Consider the following 19,457-nt stretch of genomic DNA (forward strand, 5'->3'; position numbering starts at 1 on the left):
CATAAAAATAAATCGATGGTGTTTTCACCTTTTACCAATGTGTTTATCATGCACCTTCGATTAAAATTCTCTGCTTTTTTAATCTCTTTACATAGTGTCACGCCCCGAGACCGAGGTTAGTCGACACCGGAGTTGCTCAACAATCAAATAATCGTCAAACAACAAGCCTCATAGTACATTATATACCAAAATCAGTTTATTTCTCATAATCAACAAAAGAATCGTCTTTACAACTTAAATACCAAAATAAACTGATTAAATGTTTTAGTAGTGCGGAAGCGATAAACATAAACTAAGCTTTAAAACTTTTGGGATAACTCGAGATCTTCTATCATCCCCAAAATTGCTCTTGCTCCTCTTCATCCATTTACTTTTCGTTCTTATCTGGGGGGAGGAAGCAAGGGGTCAATATTTTTGGAAATACATCAGCAAGTGGGGGGGCAGTTCGAGACATGAAGTAACATATACGTATACTTCAATTCAAATTGTACATAGCATATCATAACTTGAATAATAACGAATATTCATATTTCGTAACCATAACATGTCATCACATATAATACTCGTACAACATACTTGTTTAGTACTGAAAGTCATTTCATTTCCATGATTTTCTGATATCAGTCTCCTATATGTTAATCTTCTAAGGAGTGAGGTCATGCCCAATATGTCAATCCTCTATGGAGTGAGGCCGTACAATGGTTACCATCCCACCGTATAAGGGTCATAGTTCAGAAATCTTTTCTCATATCCAATCGAATCGTAACAGTACTTTGAACACATAATTTGACAAATCTTGAAGAAAATATATCGTGAACAAGGAATTATGCTCGAACAAACTTTCAAATAAACTGAAGAGAGATTCGTACACAAATTATATTATAGCGAAACCCAATTACGAAAGAATATATACATAACAAAAGCATATTTACGAAAGACAAGTGTGAAAATTATAGTATAGAAAAAACCCCCATACCTTGAATAATTCGAAAAAATGAGAACTGGTGATGGTGGGATTTTGAAACTGAGCCTGGATCTGGACTACTGCTGAGTTTCGATACTCGGTACACTAAGAGAGGCAAAGTCTCAAAAATTCCTAGGGAGAACTAGAGAGAAAATTTCGAAAATGTAGAGATGTGAATTTCGAATGGCATGGCTCTCCTATTTATAGGGGTTGGCTGCTATCCTGATCGTGTATTATCATCGCGTTTGAATTTTTAAATTTTCCCATGCCTGCATTTTTTTTTTGTAGACTTTTTTCCCTATCTCCATAATTTCGAAAATTCTAATTAAATACTCCAAGATCTCGAAATTTAGGGATCATATTATCCTCTTGCTTGATCTTATCCAAGTATCAATATCATATCAAATCTTAGATCTTTATCTGATATAATATTTCCAACTTTGAATTTATATCAAAAACTTCACCTGCTTATATCCAAAAAAATTCTTTATTTATATTCTTAGATCTTGGTTTATTTATCCCAAACTTAGGCTTATCATCGAAATTCCTATCTCCAAAAAAATTTGGGGTTTCACACATAGGATTGAGATGTTCTCTGAGAAATTTTGTTAAGCTATTTGAGGTAATTCTTTCTCCAATTCTTTTGGATAGTCTCAACGTTTTTCTGTATAGATTCCAGCTGCTGAATCAATATAAGTAGCAAAGCATTCGTTTTATAATGTTCATTTAAAATTCGTACTGGAATTTATATCGATTATGAACTCGTGGTCATTAATTTCTCCACATTTGATCTTCTGTCATGAATTCCATTCCGTTTTTGTCATTTCCAAGGTTCATGTTCCTCGAGAGACATTAATCTAAGAACTAATTGATAATGTTCTTTTCCTAGAATTCCTTTGATATAGACCTCTAATTCACCAATGTTTATCATTTCTTGGTAAGTTTCTATCATAGGTTGTTCTAAATAATATATGATATTACAAAAAAAATTGATTTTTTTTGTAATATCAAATATTATTTATACTTCTCTTCATCCTTCTGAACATCTAAGCTTTCCTATTGTTGAAAACGTTTTGCTATCGGTTGGATTTCCTGGACAAGTATTTTTCCCTACCTGTGATTTGTGATCTCAACTCCTTGGAAAGATAGTCTATTTGATTCCAATATGAGACTTTGATTTCTTTGTAAAGTTGATTTATCTTGGATGTGGATATTCATTTCCTATATTAAAGGAAACTCAATTTTTTCTTGATAAATTGTTTAGGCAACTTTTTCGAGTTTTTTTGGTATTTCAATAATCTTATAATAAACAATTCTGGATTATGTGTATTAAAAATAATATATGAAATTTTATAGGCAATAGAATATGACTTATTACCTTCTTTCATCAACATTTTTTCCTTGAAATTCTGATGTAATGTCAAGGCTCGACTAAAATCTCGATCTATCAGGTTGTAGGCAATTTTTGGATAAATTATTGTTACAATTTTTTGGGAGATTATCTGAGATAGTTTCTTGAAGATTGTCCATTCATTTATCACATATATCCAAAATCAATGGGTGAATATATTTCTTCCTTAAGATTAGCTTTTATCATGATTTAGACTGCTCCAATATGAATCCATGGCATTGTTTGTGTTACTAATGGCTCGAGTTTATGTAATTCGTATTTTATTTATTTTAAAATAATTAATTGCATCTCCATCCGATTTCCTGTAAGTTCCACGCGGATGGTCATTTTACTCATAGAAACCTTATAGATTAGATGATGTTATCTTATTCTTAGGCCAAGGTTTCCTAAAAAAATTTCTATATGTCCAACAGTGAATCCTTGATTTATCTAGAAACTAGAATTTTTCTTCATGATCTTTTGAATCATGTTATGAGATATAGTTGTCTGGCTAAAGAATTCAGACAAATTCTCATTTGTTTCATGTTGAAACACTTCGTCTTCAGTCGGAATCTGATTCTGTTTCTCCATCAGATTCTTCTTGACTTAAGATTTCTTCTTCTTCGTATATACTCTCATATGAGGGAATGTCAATGTCATCAAACTGATATACATGAACTAGATCTTGGTAATAAACTGCTTCTTCGATAATTGGAATTGATTCGAAGCGCCTTATTCCTTTTCTATCATTTTTTAGACAGTTGGTCGAAAGATGAGCTCTTGCACTACATGTCCAGCAATCACAATCTTTTAAAAATTTTATTAGCTCTGGTCTGAGCTCTTCTGAAAGGTTTCTTTGTTGGTTTTCGTCTCGTGCTTCGAGATAAGCTCGGTGCTTGGGATGACATCTTATTCCTGGATGGTCCACTTCTCTATCCAGATTTATAAGATTTGATTTTTTGTCTATACTATACTATTCTTGTTTTCAAAGAATTTCCTCCACTTCTGCCATAAGTATGAGATCTGAAACTCTTTTTTTTTTTTTTTTTGCCTTTGTGGCTTACTTCCAATGATTGTTGGAATATCATTTTATTTACAATATAAACGAGCGCATTTATTTATATCTGTTAATCGTTTGTAATTCTTTTGTAATGCTGTCATATGACAACATTCAGCTTGTTTTCCTTTAAGAAAAGATGCTCGTCTGGTCAGATTATCTGGTTTGCCTGGGATATATTCTCTTATTAGTATTTCTCTCTAGGAACTTCGCATTTTGGTGAAGAAAAGTTGCATTTCTATACTTTCTTCGATCCTGGAATTTCATCTATATTTATTGAATAACATAATATATTTATCAACTAAACAGATGTCATATAATTCAAGACTATACAGAGCTTGAGTATATATTTTTTTCTTCTTTGTGTCTTGACTGTTAAAATAGTCTACTACTATAAATTGTGTTTTAAATAGGGTAGTCATTCTTCTGGCTATATCACTAAGAGATCCTCCTGTTATGACTAACTATTTGGTTTATGTCGTAGTTATGTCCCGAGCAATTTTAACTTATCTCATAAGACTTATTTCTAAAAATTTTATAAATACTTTGTTGAGATCAAGTGTTCCTACTTGATTCTTATAGCCGATATTTAATCATCTATGTGATCTTCTATCTTTTTTTTTAAATCTAGTACATCAAGGTTAAGAATGATAAGGATGTATCGATTCTAAAACAGTTTTTTCATAAGGTGTTTGTTGCGAGATAATTTGATTTCTCCTTGACCGTGTTCCTGCTGGGTTTGATTCTCCAACAGTATGAAAATTTGTTCGGGTTCCTCCCATGTTTGTTTTATAGGATCTCACACTTTTTCTTGGTGGTTCTTGAGAAGGTACCTTGTTAAATAGAGATTGTTCACCTCCTCCAGTTGTGTTCATTTTCATATCTATGCCTTTATGTTTTCAAAAGACCATGTAACGTTTTGTAGATCATCGATACCAATCCTTTCTATAATAGTCATCAGATTATTTTATTTTCTGAGATATTTTTGATAAGATTGATCATTTTTTCGTCGTTGATCAAAGGTTTTTGCACTACTTTGGCATTCTCTATTTGATGTAGTAAGGGTTCAATACCAAAGGATGTGATAACCTTTATTACGAGATCGTTTTACTAGAACTGAGTTGTTCTAGGTTTTGAATTTTTGTTTGAATATTTTTTTAATGTTCAAAAAATTTCTTCTTATTTTTCAAGAATTTTTTCAATTTTACGTGATACATAATATAGCCGATTACCTGTAATTTTACATTTTTTTTTGGGATTTATCTAAGATCTACTGAAATTTTACAGAAATCTGAGACTATTTCTAAGAATCTGTTACTTTGAATCATAACTTTACTTCGGTAGTATGATCTATTTCTATTTGCTCTTGATATGTAAAATTAGTTAGATTTTCTTATTTCAAATATTCTAAAATATTGAATAAAATCTGAAAATTAATAAATCTCGAACGTACGTTCGGATCCATAATTTTGAGAAACATCTCATCCTCAAATATTAAAATTACACAATAATAATAAAGCATATCTGAACTGTTCAACTTATGCTATAATATCATTTTATTGTTCCAAATTGTTATTTAAAAGAGCGGTGAGTATATATATATATTTGTTAAAAAATAAATTATATCCTTTAAATTTTATGTTTGTTTCTCCATAATTGTAACTCAGTCATTCATAAATGAAATAAATAAAGATATTTATTACTACTCTTAGGGCACAGTGCCTTGGACCTTCCAAAACGGTAGGATTATGGATGGAAGAAAATCAAGCTACTCATGAACAGTTTCATCAAAACTCGACTCGAGCAAAAGTAGCTCCATTTTTCACACAAGTCAAGTTCAAGTTTTTTAATTGTTTTCCGCTTGAGTAATTATAATTATTTCTGCTTGAGTAATGGTCTGTCACCAAATTGCAATATGGCTTATCACCAATTTGTACTATTACAATATTATCTCTATTTTAACATTAATCAAATTAATTAAAAAATTCGATTAAACTCCTAAAAAAAATCACAAAATATAATACTGTACAAGCGTGAAACATGTGCTTCGAGGCACCATACACACACATACATGGGTGGAATTAAATGCAATTAGTATTTTTCATTATCATGTATCTTGTCATTACATTATCCACGTAAGGAGTTGCATTGATGCATCATCCACAAGTTTTGAAGGAATTAGGAAGCTTGAAATAACTTTTGCACCAACTTTCTACAGTTAAAAACTAAATGACATTAAGAACGCAAGAGCAGTTAGCCCGTGAACAAGAGCCCAAGAAGCACAATTCTTTAGCAGAAAACGGGAGAATTATGTGTCAGTAAAATTCTATACACAAGTGTACCTCCAAGGAACTATATATGCAATTCAAACAAGAAACTTGAAGTATCAAATCAGACTTACAATCACCTCTTGGTTGATGTGAGAGGAGACGGTATCCAGACCCTCGGAATTTGAAGACCCATCTTCAGAGGAAACTGCCAGGTCCACCACAAGTGAGTTACTTGGCAAAAGATCAGCTGTTTCATTGCCGTCCATGATTTCAACAATAATTTGCTCAGCATTCCCATCATCATCAGCTCTATCATGAATTGAATGGGCTTCAGTATTCAACTCTGCTAAGCCATCTAAAAGAGCTTCTAGGGGCGATCTGGTACTGGTGTAGTCATCAAAAGCGAATTCCACATCCAAAATGGGAAACTCATAATCCACGGTGGAAGCACATGAAGATTCAAGATTATCAGGTGTGTCATCTTTGAAGGACCCTTCTACTGCAACATACCTTTCAGGAACAACAGATTTACACCCAGAATCAAGCCCTAGCACCTTTTTTGTAGTCTCCTGATCATCAAGACCATCAGTATTTGCTTCTCTTGGGTTCGTTTCCAAATAAATTTGGTAATTGCATGTTCCCACCAAGTCTCCTGCTTCTGTACAATCACAACTGACACCCCTTTCGCAAGAGCTGTCCACAGTGTTAGATTCAAATATTTTGACGGAGTCACTTGAGTGCACATTAAGAATGCATGTTCTGTCTAGGCTAGTAGAAACAACAGAACCCTCATTCCATGTTAACCCAAAGTCACCCATATTCTTGTTTTCATGAACATCACAGAATTTTTTGCTTTGAATGCTAGAAGGAATCATCCCAACATCATGGTCCTCCTTATTTTCATATATAGTTGCAGGATCTGAAGAAGAGTGGCCATAATTTAGATGCCCATCGTCACCATTTTCCGCTGAAGTAAAATTAGGAATTATAATTGAATGAATTTGAGTAGATACTGAAGGTTCTCTTCCGTAATTTTCTGCAGACGGAATTTCTTGAGCTTTATTTTGACAAGATTCATCCATACTGCACTGTTCTATTTTTCCATCTACCAAACTGGAAGAGCCTGATATCGTCTGAATATGATCAGAAGGATTAGTTTTAGCAGCGGATATAAATCCAGAAAGAGCTGCAGCTAGCGCATCATCAATTGACAAGGTTTCTCTTGGTTTTATACAATGAGTATCATCATCATCTTCACTACTTGACAAGGTTTCTCTTGGTTTTATACAATGAGTATCATCATCATCTTCACTACACGAAAACTCAGGAGCGCTGACCACAAGACTTGGACGAAAATTTGCAGTAGATAATAAACTAGATGTATCTTCACATAGAAAAACCTTCTTTTCAGAGTCTGAGGCAACACCTGGTGGACAGTCACTTGGCTCATAGAGTGATTTAGAGTCAGACTCACTACAGGAAAATGCAGGAGCAGATATTCTAGTGCAACGTGGCGGTTGAAAACAGAAAGAATTCCCAGTAAGTTCTTGAAGTTGAGTCTCAGAGGCAACACCTAGTGGACAGTCACATCCCTTGTAGAATGACTTAGAGTCGGACTCGCTACAGGAAAATGCAGGAGCAGATATTCTAGTGCAACGAGGCAGTTCACAACAGAAAGAATTCCCAGTAAGTTTTTGAAGTTGAGTCTCTAAATGTTGAATCCTTGACTCCATGGTCTCCATGGGCCTCAGCATTTTTTCTTCAAACCTTAAGCAAATATCTTCCACTCTGCTCACCCTAGAAATAAGCTGTTCCAACGCTCTTTCAAGGCGATAATGTAGTGAATCATTATCGTACACAGGCTTTGTAGTTAGAGCTGAGGTGGGTTGCTGGGATTCAGTGAACTCAACTGCATCCTTATCAAGTTCTTGCAACTTCACAGATTGTTGATCAACTTGCTCTCCTGCTGATCCTACATCAATTTTTATCATAGGCCCAATAGATTTATTAGTATTTGGATATGAGCTGGGTTGTTGAAGTTCAGCTGATATAGCTGGAGCTGCATTCAGCACATTTCCATTCTGTCGATCACTTTGTTTTTTTGAACATTCAACATCAATTCCATCAGTTTTTCTCAATCCAATTTCCATTTTATCATCCTTAAGGACTTCCTCAGAGGCATGATTATCTTTTACACATGGACCTATACTCGATCTAGTTGATTGCAGAAGTGCAGGAAGGAGCATGGCCATTAGAGAACTTCCAGTCGAACTGCCTGCGACCACTGCCTCATTCGCAGAATCAGTTGACTCCGCAAGATCAGCAAATATGTAAACTTCATCAACATATACATGGCTTTTATTCTGAAGTGATAGGAATCGAATTGTGAGCAATGAGCAAGGCTCTGCATCGCTAATTTGTGCTGTAGCCTCGTACAGATCCTACACATAATAAAGGTAAATAATACACACTGAATTTGCAGGCCACACAAAATTGAACTTTTGTCTGTCCTCATGGAACTTCTAACGCACATAGAGCAAGTGGCATGAAAATGGGGAAAGCTAGTACATTTTCAAAGGACAAAACAGCTAAATTGTTAAACCAGCGCGTTTTAGTGTTGATTAAATGAAGGAATATAAATAACCAAATTTTGGCAAGTTAATATAACATCACGTTGAAATGTACAACCGAAGAACATACAATTAGAAAAAGACAACAGAATCAATCAAACAATATGTAGTGAAAAATGGATCATTTTTTAGTGAATAACCCTGTCAGCATGGTATTGACCATTTAATAGAAATGTTTCAGGAATATACATGAAAGATTCGTGCCTTTTCCCAGAATTGATAAACAAATCAATTTTTGCTTTTGTGGACTCTTGCAACACCCTGGATGCCTATCATTATTTTATTTGACAATTTTATAGAAGTGGTGCTATCGATATGTATCTGAATAGCATTTGAAGAAAAGTTCAGAACAATCTCCCATTTTGCTAATGCACAGAAGGACAGACACCGTCAAAATTTAAGAAAACTGGATTCTTCAAAGGATATGGTTGAGAACATGATACCTGTACTTTTTTCACCCTGTAAGTGTTAGTCTTATCCAAAGAACTTCGCCCAACCTCAGGAACTTTAATCTTAACCCAATCATCATCACCACTGCCCCCATCTGTAACGATATCTTCAGGCAGTTCCCCCACAAAACAATCACCACATTTCTTGGAAACATATTCAATGCCCGTTGTTTGGAGCAACTTTTCATCTCTTTCAGCAGCATTGCACCGAACAGTGCACAGATACTCATTGCTAATCTGAGGACGACATGAATAATACACCTCATATACACGAGCAGTGCTTCGAACATAAATTTGACAAAGATCGTGCTTTTTCCTAAAACATACTGCAAGCACAGATATTGTTAGTCATCTGAAATTTATATTTCATTTAACCAGTAAAGATGAGAATAGCATAAACCGATATAATGTTTTAATAATGTGTGCTTAATAAATGTTGTCGCATATCGAATAGAAAACAAGTTCAAAAAATTGCCATTTCAAGAGTGTTATAATCATAAGAAAGTACAGAATAGCTGGGCTCCATGGACACAGGTTTCTGAAAAAGAACAGCATGCTTAACTTAATATCATCATTCGCTCTTCAGTATTTTAAGCTCATCCAAGTGGGTAATCGATTTACTGCAAGGAGGCAGCTGTTATGACCCTTGGTAAAAGATCTAGTTATAGGGCGATTGAGTGGTTGATCGTTAAGCTCGTTGATTTGTTTGTGGCTTTTTCTGCCTTTCCCACCTATTTTGGATTAAGTTTAGAGGCTCGTTTTCTCGAGAGAACCTCACGATCTTGTTGCTCAAGAATTTGGAATATTATTTTGATATCTTATTTCACTTATTTTCTCACTTAAATACAAATAGGATACTATTTTAATAAGGAAACCAACGACCAATCATGAATCATGAAACAAATTTAGAAAGCACAATAAATTAGGAAACTAAAATCCAATAGTCTGAAAGCTGATTGAAATCTTTATTCCTTGACTGAAGCTGGCTAACATCCTTAATTGTTCTCATCGTTATCCTTTGATTGAAGCAGGTTATTATCCTCCTTGTTGGGCTGCTGGATTGGATCGTTATTTGCCCTAATTCGGGCTTTTGTGCCTATTACAGCAACATATCCAACTTCTGAGCAACTATGCATTTTAACTTTTGATGAGTAAAAGTAACAAAAGATATATTCTGGGCAACGAAAATTGTGTATGTCCATATGCTACAATTCAGAAACATTTCCTATAGATAAGCAAATATTCTCCTATAAACAAATTTGTTCTGTTCCATATCTATTTTCCAGTTAACAAATGGTGTTGTGAACATTAAACCTGCATTTATGTCTGATCTTGAACATATTAAATTAACATACATGCAACATGCCTAACGAAATCGAAATTTTATAACATCATTTAGTTAAATTTTCATTTATATATATTTTTACGTCATACACAAATTATAATAAAGCTCATTAAAATGTGAACTAAAATATTTTTAGTTAGCGCGCCACTTCAGGTTGTTAAAATATTCTTATAGTAAGTATTTAAATTCTCACGTGCATATTTGTTGGAAGTGAATTGGGGAACATGATTTGCGGTTGGATATATTATCAGGAGATAATTTTTAACGTAGATGTTATGCATATACGCATCAGGCACTGCCTATCGTTGCTAGAGGAACTCAGTGCACTAATGATATTATAGCCAATAAATAACATCATGGTATCCAAGGAATCTCGCAAAAACTGATTACAATCACGATTCAGTAGTCCATATTCAGTTAATCATACATTATAATGATTACGCAAACCATCCTCCATGTTCAAAAGAGTTGCAAGGTATTCTTTCCTTTAATTATTAAATCAAGTTTCACATAGATGTCTCTCCGTTTCAGTCCAAAGTAGCATTCTGATTGGTGGTCTCTACCTAGAAAGCTTTCTTCACTCTCCAACCCCATTTTTCATCCAATAGTCAAAACAAGTGGAATCATCTGGTACAATATCCATAAGCTAGATTACTCCGTGCTATGTTCGAGAAAATCCTAAGTTGGCTAAAAGTTTCTCACAACCTTTTAATCGCTTCCAAAAATCAGAGCAACAAAATTAAATATCACAGGAAAGTAATCCATGCGATGAATCCCCCTCGACCAAAATTCAACAACCCTATGAAATCCCCTAGAATAAACAGTAAACCAAACAAAGCTGTAAAAAAACTAAAAGATTCCGAAAATCGATAGATAATAGAAGAAGCGAACGAGGAAATTACTCTTAATTTCACAAGGGCCAGAATCGAGGCGAGAAGGCTTGAGAACAAGTGGCGAGCTTAGCGCAGAATCATCCGCGTCGGATTCGGCGATCGGGTACTCCGGAGACTCAACTGTGACAGAACCTTCGAGAGAACCGTGAGCGATGGTCCAATTCGCATCGAAGCTCCATGGAACCATAACCATGCTTTCTTCTGCTTGCATTTCCCAGTTAGCATTGTCGTGTTTTATATAGTCTGTATATATACGCTTTAGGTGAATCGCATACATTCAACACTTTAGCGGCATTTGCTTTCCGAATACAAATTAATATATGTGTGAAATATTCTGTCGCTTCATTTTTTTTTATTTATTTCTTGTTTCATATAATCTCTTTATTTTTATATGCGTGTTATTAAAATTAATTATAATATATTTATTTACATGTAAAAAATTTATTTATTTATATTTTTTTGAAATTGATTATTTTATTCTTTGATATTTTTCACGACATCATTCATAAAAATGATTACTCAAGTAGATTCAATATATTCTCATCACTTATATTTCTTTCTTGTATTTATTTTCAGTTCATTACACATTGACATAATATTTTTGTGAAATAAGTTGAAATTATTCCACAACCTAAGGGTTCAAACCTCGAAGATATAAGACCAAAAAAGCGTTAAAACAAGACACCTGCAGCAGAAAGACCGCGTCTGAAACACTTGAATGAAGCTTTTATCGGAGTTTAATCATCATAGAAATCAAAATATAATTCAATCTACTTCGACGATATTATCTTCATGGTGGCTCAAATAGCTACTATTGTACTAAAATTAAATTTATACCACGCATATTAGGTTAATAATGATAATTGAATTTGTAGTGCAGACAAAACTTTCGATATGTCATTAACCCAAACACAAAATGAATGAGTTTAGAACTTAAAAAAAACGCTACATTCCAATAAAAGAATAGCTCGCAATTTATCAACCTTGATTGAACTCACACTCTTACCCTCTAAGTTGTTCATTTTAATTATTTATATTTAATGCAAATATTAACGATTTATATATAATGTAGATAGGTATATATTTATTTATTTAGACAATTTTTCGGAAAAATATAATTTTAAGTGAAAAAAAATATTAAAATAGATGTTATGTTATAATGTTTATCTAAAAACACACCTATTTTAATCATATCATCTTCTATAATTATATTTTCGTACCTAGCCATCAAGTATTTTATATATAAAAATATAGTAAATAATTTCGAAAGGACTCGTGGGTAAATGGTTCAAATTTTTGACAGAAATTTGACACGAGATGAGTCCATCCATGTCTTCATGGTAATTTATTTCAACTTAATTAATCCGGAAATGATTTTTTTTATAAAAAAAAAAAAAAAAAAAACTAAGGGGGTGGGGTTTGTGCCCAGTGAGGTCTTTTGACACATCTTAAATGAAAAGATCAAAATGATTTTAGACCTAAATAATTATTAATGCAAAAAAAGTACTTGGAGCTTCACTTAATAGAGCTCGATAATGAAATTTAAACTAAAGAAACGAAGCTTGGATTTGCAATTTAAGCGAAGCCAAAGTGAAGGTAAAATTTCTTGGCTCGACTATGTTTGTTTGCACCCGTGGTAAAATTGACGCCAATAGCACTAACTCTAATCCAAAGCAAGTGCAAATCAATCAAATGTTATTTCAATGAAATATTATATACTTCCGAAAGGGATTTGAGTGCAGAACTCAGGGAATGGGATAAAAATACATGAAAACTAGGCATACAACAGCTCTGCTTCTCTTACTGTGTATGGAGGAGGTAGCAGAGACTTCGATTTCGCAAACACATCTGGAAAAACAAGAGGAGCCTCGGTAAGAGGTGAATCCAATACATCATCAGGAATTGCCACCAGGGTCTCTTCAAGAAAAGATTTTATTGTCTGAAAGATTCAAAGACACGTGATAAAACTTGATGATGGCATCTACTAGAAAAAGGAAATGTTATCAATCCTGAAGCAAGAAAACAAAGGCCTGTTATCCGTTTATGAAACCAATACAAGGCGAAGTTATAATAGAACATGCACGGTTTCTTTCTAAAGCAATTTAAATGTGAAAAGATATATTTTACAACAATATTCAGAACCTAGAGGAAATATTAATATTACGGTTATGGAGTTGTCTCATAACTGACTATATGTTTTCTTCACTTGAAGTTGAAACAAGAGATTGACAAATTCTGAACTTATTGACCTTCGACCACAGAACCCGGGATTTCTGATAGTTCCTTTTAATACGATTTTAAAATAAAAATTCTGAAAATTGTGCTGGGTACATCTTGAAAAGGAGATGAGATGACTTACTGTGCAGTTCTGTAAAGCTGCATCAGCTTTGCGCTTCCATAGACTATTACCAGGTGCTGAATGGAAAAAACCAAGCAAAGGCTGCATGCGATTGAGGTATCGTTAAATATTACGAGTCAAATTTGACAGGCAATGATCCCAAAGAATAACATAATGGTTGCCTTCATTTTGATTCCTTGAGAATTTTTTAACATAACATGAATGAGAAGAAGATTATTTTATACTTTTACAACATCACGAAGATTTGGCTTTGTTCCATATAGTCCCAAGACTGAATCACCATACAACCGGTACTTTTCAAGAACCTACACAGAAGAATGACCAGATACAGGTATGTAAATATGAATTTAAGCAAGATCAGAAATAAATCATAATTTATTTGACCAACTTGTCGCCGAGTTAAATTGCTAGCAGGTACACCATATATGGCACTGTCAACATGTCCCAAGAGATTCCAGGGGCTGTAAAAAATAAATTTTTCCTTGAGTTGACATGTAGAAGAAAGTAAAAGAAATAGATAAACTCAACGCTTTTTAGATGTTTAGGATACTTGAAAAGAGCCACGGTTCCAGTGAAAGTTTTGAAAATACAAAACGCAGATAGCTTGTTCATGCGCTTTTTTTTAATGAGTTGCGAAAGTTTGTTTCCAATGGAGATTCATTGAAATTCACAAAATCGAAGGATCAGGTTCCATACACATTCTTGGATCTTGTCATCTCATCAACATAACCATTCTTTAATGGTAGTATTGCATTTGTAATTCAGCTCAATTTTACCAGACCAAATTTTTTTCATTTCTAAGCCCATCTCGAATGATATCTTCACAAGCCAGGAAATGGCAGTTTTAGAGAAGATATTCAATTTAAAGGAGAGTTCATATTTTCAGGTAAAGTCACAGGTAGCAGCTGCTAGCATATCAAACAAGGTTAGATTCTGCAACTTAAGTACAGAGACTAAACAACTCATATGCAAATAAAGGATGTAAAGATATGCTAATTTAATCAAGAGCAATTGGGTCAGCCAGGAAAATTAAAAAAAAAAAACAAAGCATACGAATAAAGAACTCATAGATTCATATAGTATGTACTTATGGTAAGCTGCACGTCCAATCATGACTCCATGAGCTCCTTCCCTTCGGGCTTCATTTACCTAAAAGTATAAATATCAATCTATACAGAAAACTAGGAGACATGGCATCAAAACCATTCAGAAATATTAGTGAAATGAGTCAGCAATTAGGATATTATTGTTAATTCAATTTCTCATGTCAAACTGAAATCTTTCTTTTGTGAGCTGAGTTTTTTGTCATGATATTCGTGTTTGATTGAAGGCATGCAAATAAACTTGTTAGACCATTGATACAAGGTCCATTCAATATATGATTTGGTTTCTCATCAAGTGGACGATCCATCATCAATCCAGACTTTGATGATCTTTGTTACCTCAAAAAATCAAGTAAAAGGAAACAACAATCATCCAGAACAAAAGAGTTTCATAAAACGAAAAGAAGTGAAGCAAAATACAAGAAAATATATAGGTTAAGCATGCACACAGCAGAAATAAGGATTAGCATATAGAACCAACTCTTGCTTAAATATGACAAGACAATTAAGTTTATGAAAAGGGGCAACTTTTTTAAAGGCCCGCTATGTTTAATTTTTAAATAGCCATCTGCGATGTATTTCAGTACATAGGAGATTATTATTTTTAAAAACAAAAAACATAGGGGTTCTATTGGGGATAGTTTTATCTGTGAAAAATCATTTTCAAAACACCATACTTATCATAATGGGATATGGTTTATAGTTACCTCATCAATGGTATTTATGCCTCCGTTGATAGTAAACTGCAGGTCTGGAAAATCCCGTAAAAGAGCATAGAAGTACTCATATCTACATCAGTTGATCCAAACTGATTAAGAAAACAAACTAAAACAGATGGTATTATCCTTTTTGGTTATCAAAGATCATGGATCAAAAGAAATTCTGGAATGCTTCAAGTGAATGAAATGACTTTGATATAATTGAAAAAAAATTCTTTTGGATCCTCTTTTTCTGACCAAGAAGTCTGATAGCTATATTTCTTTTGCTAATTTCCTAGGAGAAATTCCCTTACAGATAGACAACATCTCTTGGGTGCATCTATGAGACACCTCTTTGGTGCTCAATCAATGAAAAATACTTTCAAGCAACCTTCAAAATTTTTTAAAAAACGAAGCAGTAGCGCTAAATGAATTCTAAGAGATGATGAACACATGCGGATAAATATAAATGTGTATTTAAAATGGGGACAAAAGAAAAAACGAATGCATACTTCAAGGGAGGTATGGATCTATTTTCTTTGGCGCTGATTCCGTTAAGTAATGCCTTCCTAGAGTGTATTATGAAATGTTTTGTTGGTGATTGAGATGAGACCTTGTATATGAACTCACCTGCACAGAAAGGGAATTATTAATTATGCTGGACATAATTTAACAGTCACAAAAGTAAGATCCTAAATAAAACGGAAAATCACTAATTACGATAATTAAGATGAACCCTACTGATAACATAAAAAAACTGGCATAACAAAAGTAACTGAAAACATTGTGAGCTTGCAGCCTTTAGGAATCAATTTAAGTCAGCATAAGAGCCAATGTCCAGATAAATCGACTGATCAAGAACATGGAATCAGCATGAATGTGGACATGTATACATAGATTCAGTAACACGAAGGACGTGAAGGACGTGGTTAGACAGACAAACCACTCCTTTTGGAGCACTATGAATGCAGTTAGTAGTTATAGGAACTTACACAAGTTTGTTTCCTTCAATTAGACAAAGTAAAAAAAAGAAGGAAAGAAGGCTATGCATCGCGCCAGGATCCAAATATATCTATCTATTCAGGAAACACAGCTGAACAACCCGTGCATTCAATATCTCGCCAATACCAGTCTTTTGAAGAGAATAACCACTTTTATGAGGAATGTTTGAGTTAAATAATAAAAAAAGAGCCGTAAGAGGTAGAGTTGGAACTTACAAAGTTCATTATATGAGTCGTGATCATCAACGCCGATTCTGCATTTGACGCTAACGGGAACATTCGTATGTGCAGAAATTACTGACATAGCATTAGCAACAAACTTTCCTTGACAATGAAAAGGTGACTAAAATCAGAACTCATTACCATAAATTCTAATTTTTAACGTCAGACAATCTCAACACCAGTACCCATACCTTTGGATCAAGCATAAGGCGCACACCAAAACACCCTTTTCCAGCTACCTTTGGACTTGGACATCCACAGCTGCCAAGATGATATCTTATTTCAGTACTTTTAGAAATAAATGTTAAAAATATATCCAACAAATAGCCAATATCTAGGGAACAAACTTGAGATTGATCTCGTCATAGCTATATGAATTTGCAAGTTCAGTCGCTTTAGCAAGATTCTCCAAGTCATTTCCCCCAATCTGGAGCACTATAGGATGCTGCTCTGGACCAAATGCCAAGAATCTATCCTGGTAATTACAAAGAAATCAATTAATTCAGAACAATTTTGAGCCAAAAGGACCAGTGTCTCTGGTAACATGAAATGAGTGTACCAAAAGATTAAAATCTCCTTTGTTAACACTCATGAAGATAAAAGCTAGTAATACATAACATTATACCTAGAATTATTTATGAAAAAGGAAAAACATCCTAACGAACCCCCAAAGAAAGGAAACTGACAGATAAAAGACATTTACATCAATTACAATACATGTCTTTTATAATTGGATTCTTCGACACAAATTTCAGAGACGGAAATGAGAAAGTAAAGTGAGAAATCCAATTAAAAGAGAACAGCTGGAAAGATGACCAAAACATGATTTGAAAATCTAAGGAAAGAAAATCCTTGTAACAAACTTCCTAGGCATTGATTAGTGTAGGCTTTCCGTCAAAATCTGCATCAATATAACTTCGATTTATTTCACAATTCAGATAATTTGATTCCCACATTCTTCAGTTATACAATCATTTGAGATCGATGGATGAAATCCGAACAGAACTATGATTTTTTCTGTAATCCCTCAAGCGCTAAGGCATATTCCATCATCTCCTGCTGTATCATGATAAAGGAGATGGAAGAAAAACATTTTGGTTGAGCTTCATCTATATAATCTTGATCATAGTGATCTCAGCACTCAAAATTTTCCATTGTTTTGAGAACTGCATTAATAGAAACCGTGCATTTTTTTCCTAATAAACCTAACAGAAACAATGTGCAGATATCCTTACCAAGTTTCCCTTCTGGTATACAATTGTCTGGGCAGCAATCATTTCGGTGTATAGCCATGCATGTTTTGATATGAGGCGGGCCAAAGTTCTATAGTGATTGTCTGTGAAGTCCATCATTGGAGCAACACTGAATATAAAAAAAATAATAGGTCATAGATTTTAAACTTATGCTATGTCCAAAACCTTTTGACGATAAAGGGAGTCAAAACTCAAAAGCTCACCTAAACCAAGGGGGAGGGTACCGGGAGGCAACCATCATCGACTCCTTATGGCACATGTGCTTCTCATAGTAGCACTCAAATTTCCTCAATTTTAAAGGATTTCCATAATTTAATTTTGGTGACAGTCTGCCATGGCCTTTCGGGATAACAGAATGAAAAGGAGATACAGAAGCAAACAAAGCATGCCCAGCATACTTCATCATTTGCCCAACTGCTGGACTGCAGATTGTTCCCTAATATACCTATCCATCGGATAGAAACAAAAATAACACAACAGGATGGAAACACTGATCATGTAAAGATGATTTTTTAAAGTAACATGGCATAAACGCTGATCTAGTTGGTACGAACAAGCTGTTGAGATAGACAAATAAATGATGATACAAGACCAGTACATATTTATCACCTTATAAAACCCATCAAACAAAGGTTCCCTCATAGATGATAAGATAATATTACATGAATGATGTGCAAAACAATTAAGGTGATTCAAACAAACATTTGTTCGTAAAAATTAATAAAAAGGAAAATTATGGGCGTTTTGGATCTTAACTAAATGAGCTGCTTGAGAAAATTTCTAGCTATATCTACCTCAGAAACTAGCATCACTGCTGCACGGTAGTACACCCACTCATTTTTCATCAAACCATTATAAAGTTCCAAAATTTCAATCCGCCTCCCATTTAAAGCTTCTCGACGAACCAATATATGAACTTCTTTACACTTTATTTTAAAAAAATAATAATAATAATCGTGTTTTAACACACCAAAAAACCATATAACTTGAGTATTTTCATTTTTCATATTAAATTAATTGATAAACTCACTAAACCACATCATAGTTTATATTAAACTATCCAAAACTCTAGCTCCGTCATGTTTATCCATTCCTTGCATGGGAAAATAACTTAGGACAGATTTAAAAACAGAAGAAAATCCCACAAAAATTGATCCTTCTATTCTTTTAGGACATCGATCAATTGAGAGAGAGAGGGATAGATAATTACATGGGAGAAGAGAAGGCTTTGTGCAGGACTCGCCCTCCAGAAACAAAGTGGCCGCCCAGTTTCCATCTTCATTCCGCCTATCGTAGCAGCAGTGTCGTATATGATATCTTTGATTAATTGGGTCTTAGGCCTCATCACATATCTTCATTTGTTTATGATATTCTTATCAGATAAATTATAAGTTATATGTTTGTCTCAATATATTTACGTAAATTGAATTGAAAAAACTTGTATAAGACCGTCTCACGAGTCGTATTTTGTGATACAAATTTTTTATTTGGATCATCCATGAAAAAGTATTACTTTTTATGCTAAGAGTATTACTTATTTTGTGATATGAATTTTATATTTGGGTCATCCATGAAAACGTATTACTTTTTATGCTAAGAGTATTAATTTGTGAATATCGGTAGGGTTGACCGGTCTCACAGATAAAGATTCGTGAGACCGTCTCACAAGAGATCTACTCAATTGGATATTCGTATCAGATAAATTATATATTCGTCCCAACGCATTTAAATAATAATTGATATTTAAAGTAATTTATAAGTTTAAAATTAATTGTATAATAATTTATTATTTTATAATTTTTAATTCATAAATATTAAATACA

The 19,457-nt window shown here is 33.7% G+C and overlaps 2 protein-coding genes across 2 annotated transcripts; both read right to left on the bottom strand.

Annotated features, from left to right (window-relative positions):
- Window positions 1-5,742: 5,742 nt before the first annotated feature.
- Window positions 5,743-11,247, bottom strand: LOC142553683 (uncharacterized). The gene is made up of 3 exons (XM_075664123.1): window positions 11,008-11,247; window positions 8,755-9,086; window positions 5,743-8,122 (listed from the first exon to the last, which is right to left on the bottom strand). The coding sequence occupies exons 1-3, from the start codon at window positions 11,207-11,209 to the stop codon at window positions 5,798-5,800; spliced, it is 2,859 nt and encodes a 952-aa protein (XP_075520238.1). The 5' UTR covers window positions 11,210-11,247; the 3' UTR covers window positions 5,743-5,797.
- Window positions 11,248-12,674: 1,427 nt separating this feature from the next.
- LOC142553684 (uncharacterized) lies at window positions 12,675-18,992 on the bottom strand. The gene is made up of 13 exons (XM_075664124.1): window positions 18,845-18,992; window positions 17,838-18,079; window positions 17,617-17,743; window positions 16,729-16,856; window positions 16,573-16,642; window positions 16,376-16,478; window positions 15,671-15,788; window positions 15,168-15,249; window positions 14,445-14,506; window positions 13,746-13,818; window positions 13,582-13,662; window positions 13,358-13,438; window positions 12,675-12,937 (listed from the first exon to the last, which is right to left on the bottom strand). Exons 2-13 carry the CDS (start codon window positions 18,038-18,040, stop codon window positions 12,773-12,775), a joined length of 1,293 nt encoding a protein of 430 aa, XP_075520239.1. The 5' UTR covers window positions 18,041-18,079; window positions 18,845-18,992; the 3' UTR covers window positions 12,675-12,772.
- Window positions 18,993-19,457: the final 465 nt, after the last annotated feature.

The sequence above is a fragment of the Primulina tabacum genome, chromosome 8 (assembly GCF_025594145.1).
Source record: "Primulina tabacum isolate GXHZ01 chromosome 8, ASM2559414v2, whole genome shotgun sequence".
NCBI classification, from domain to species: domain Eukaryota; kingdom Viridiplantae; phylum Streptophyta; class Magnoliopsida; order Lamiales; family Gesneriaceae; genus Primulina; species Primulina tabacum.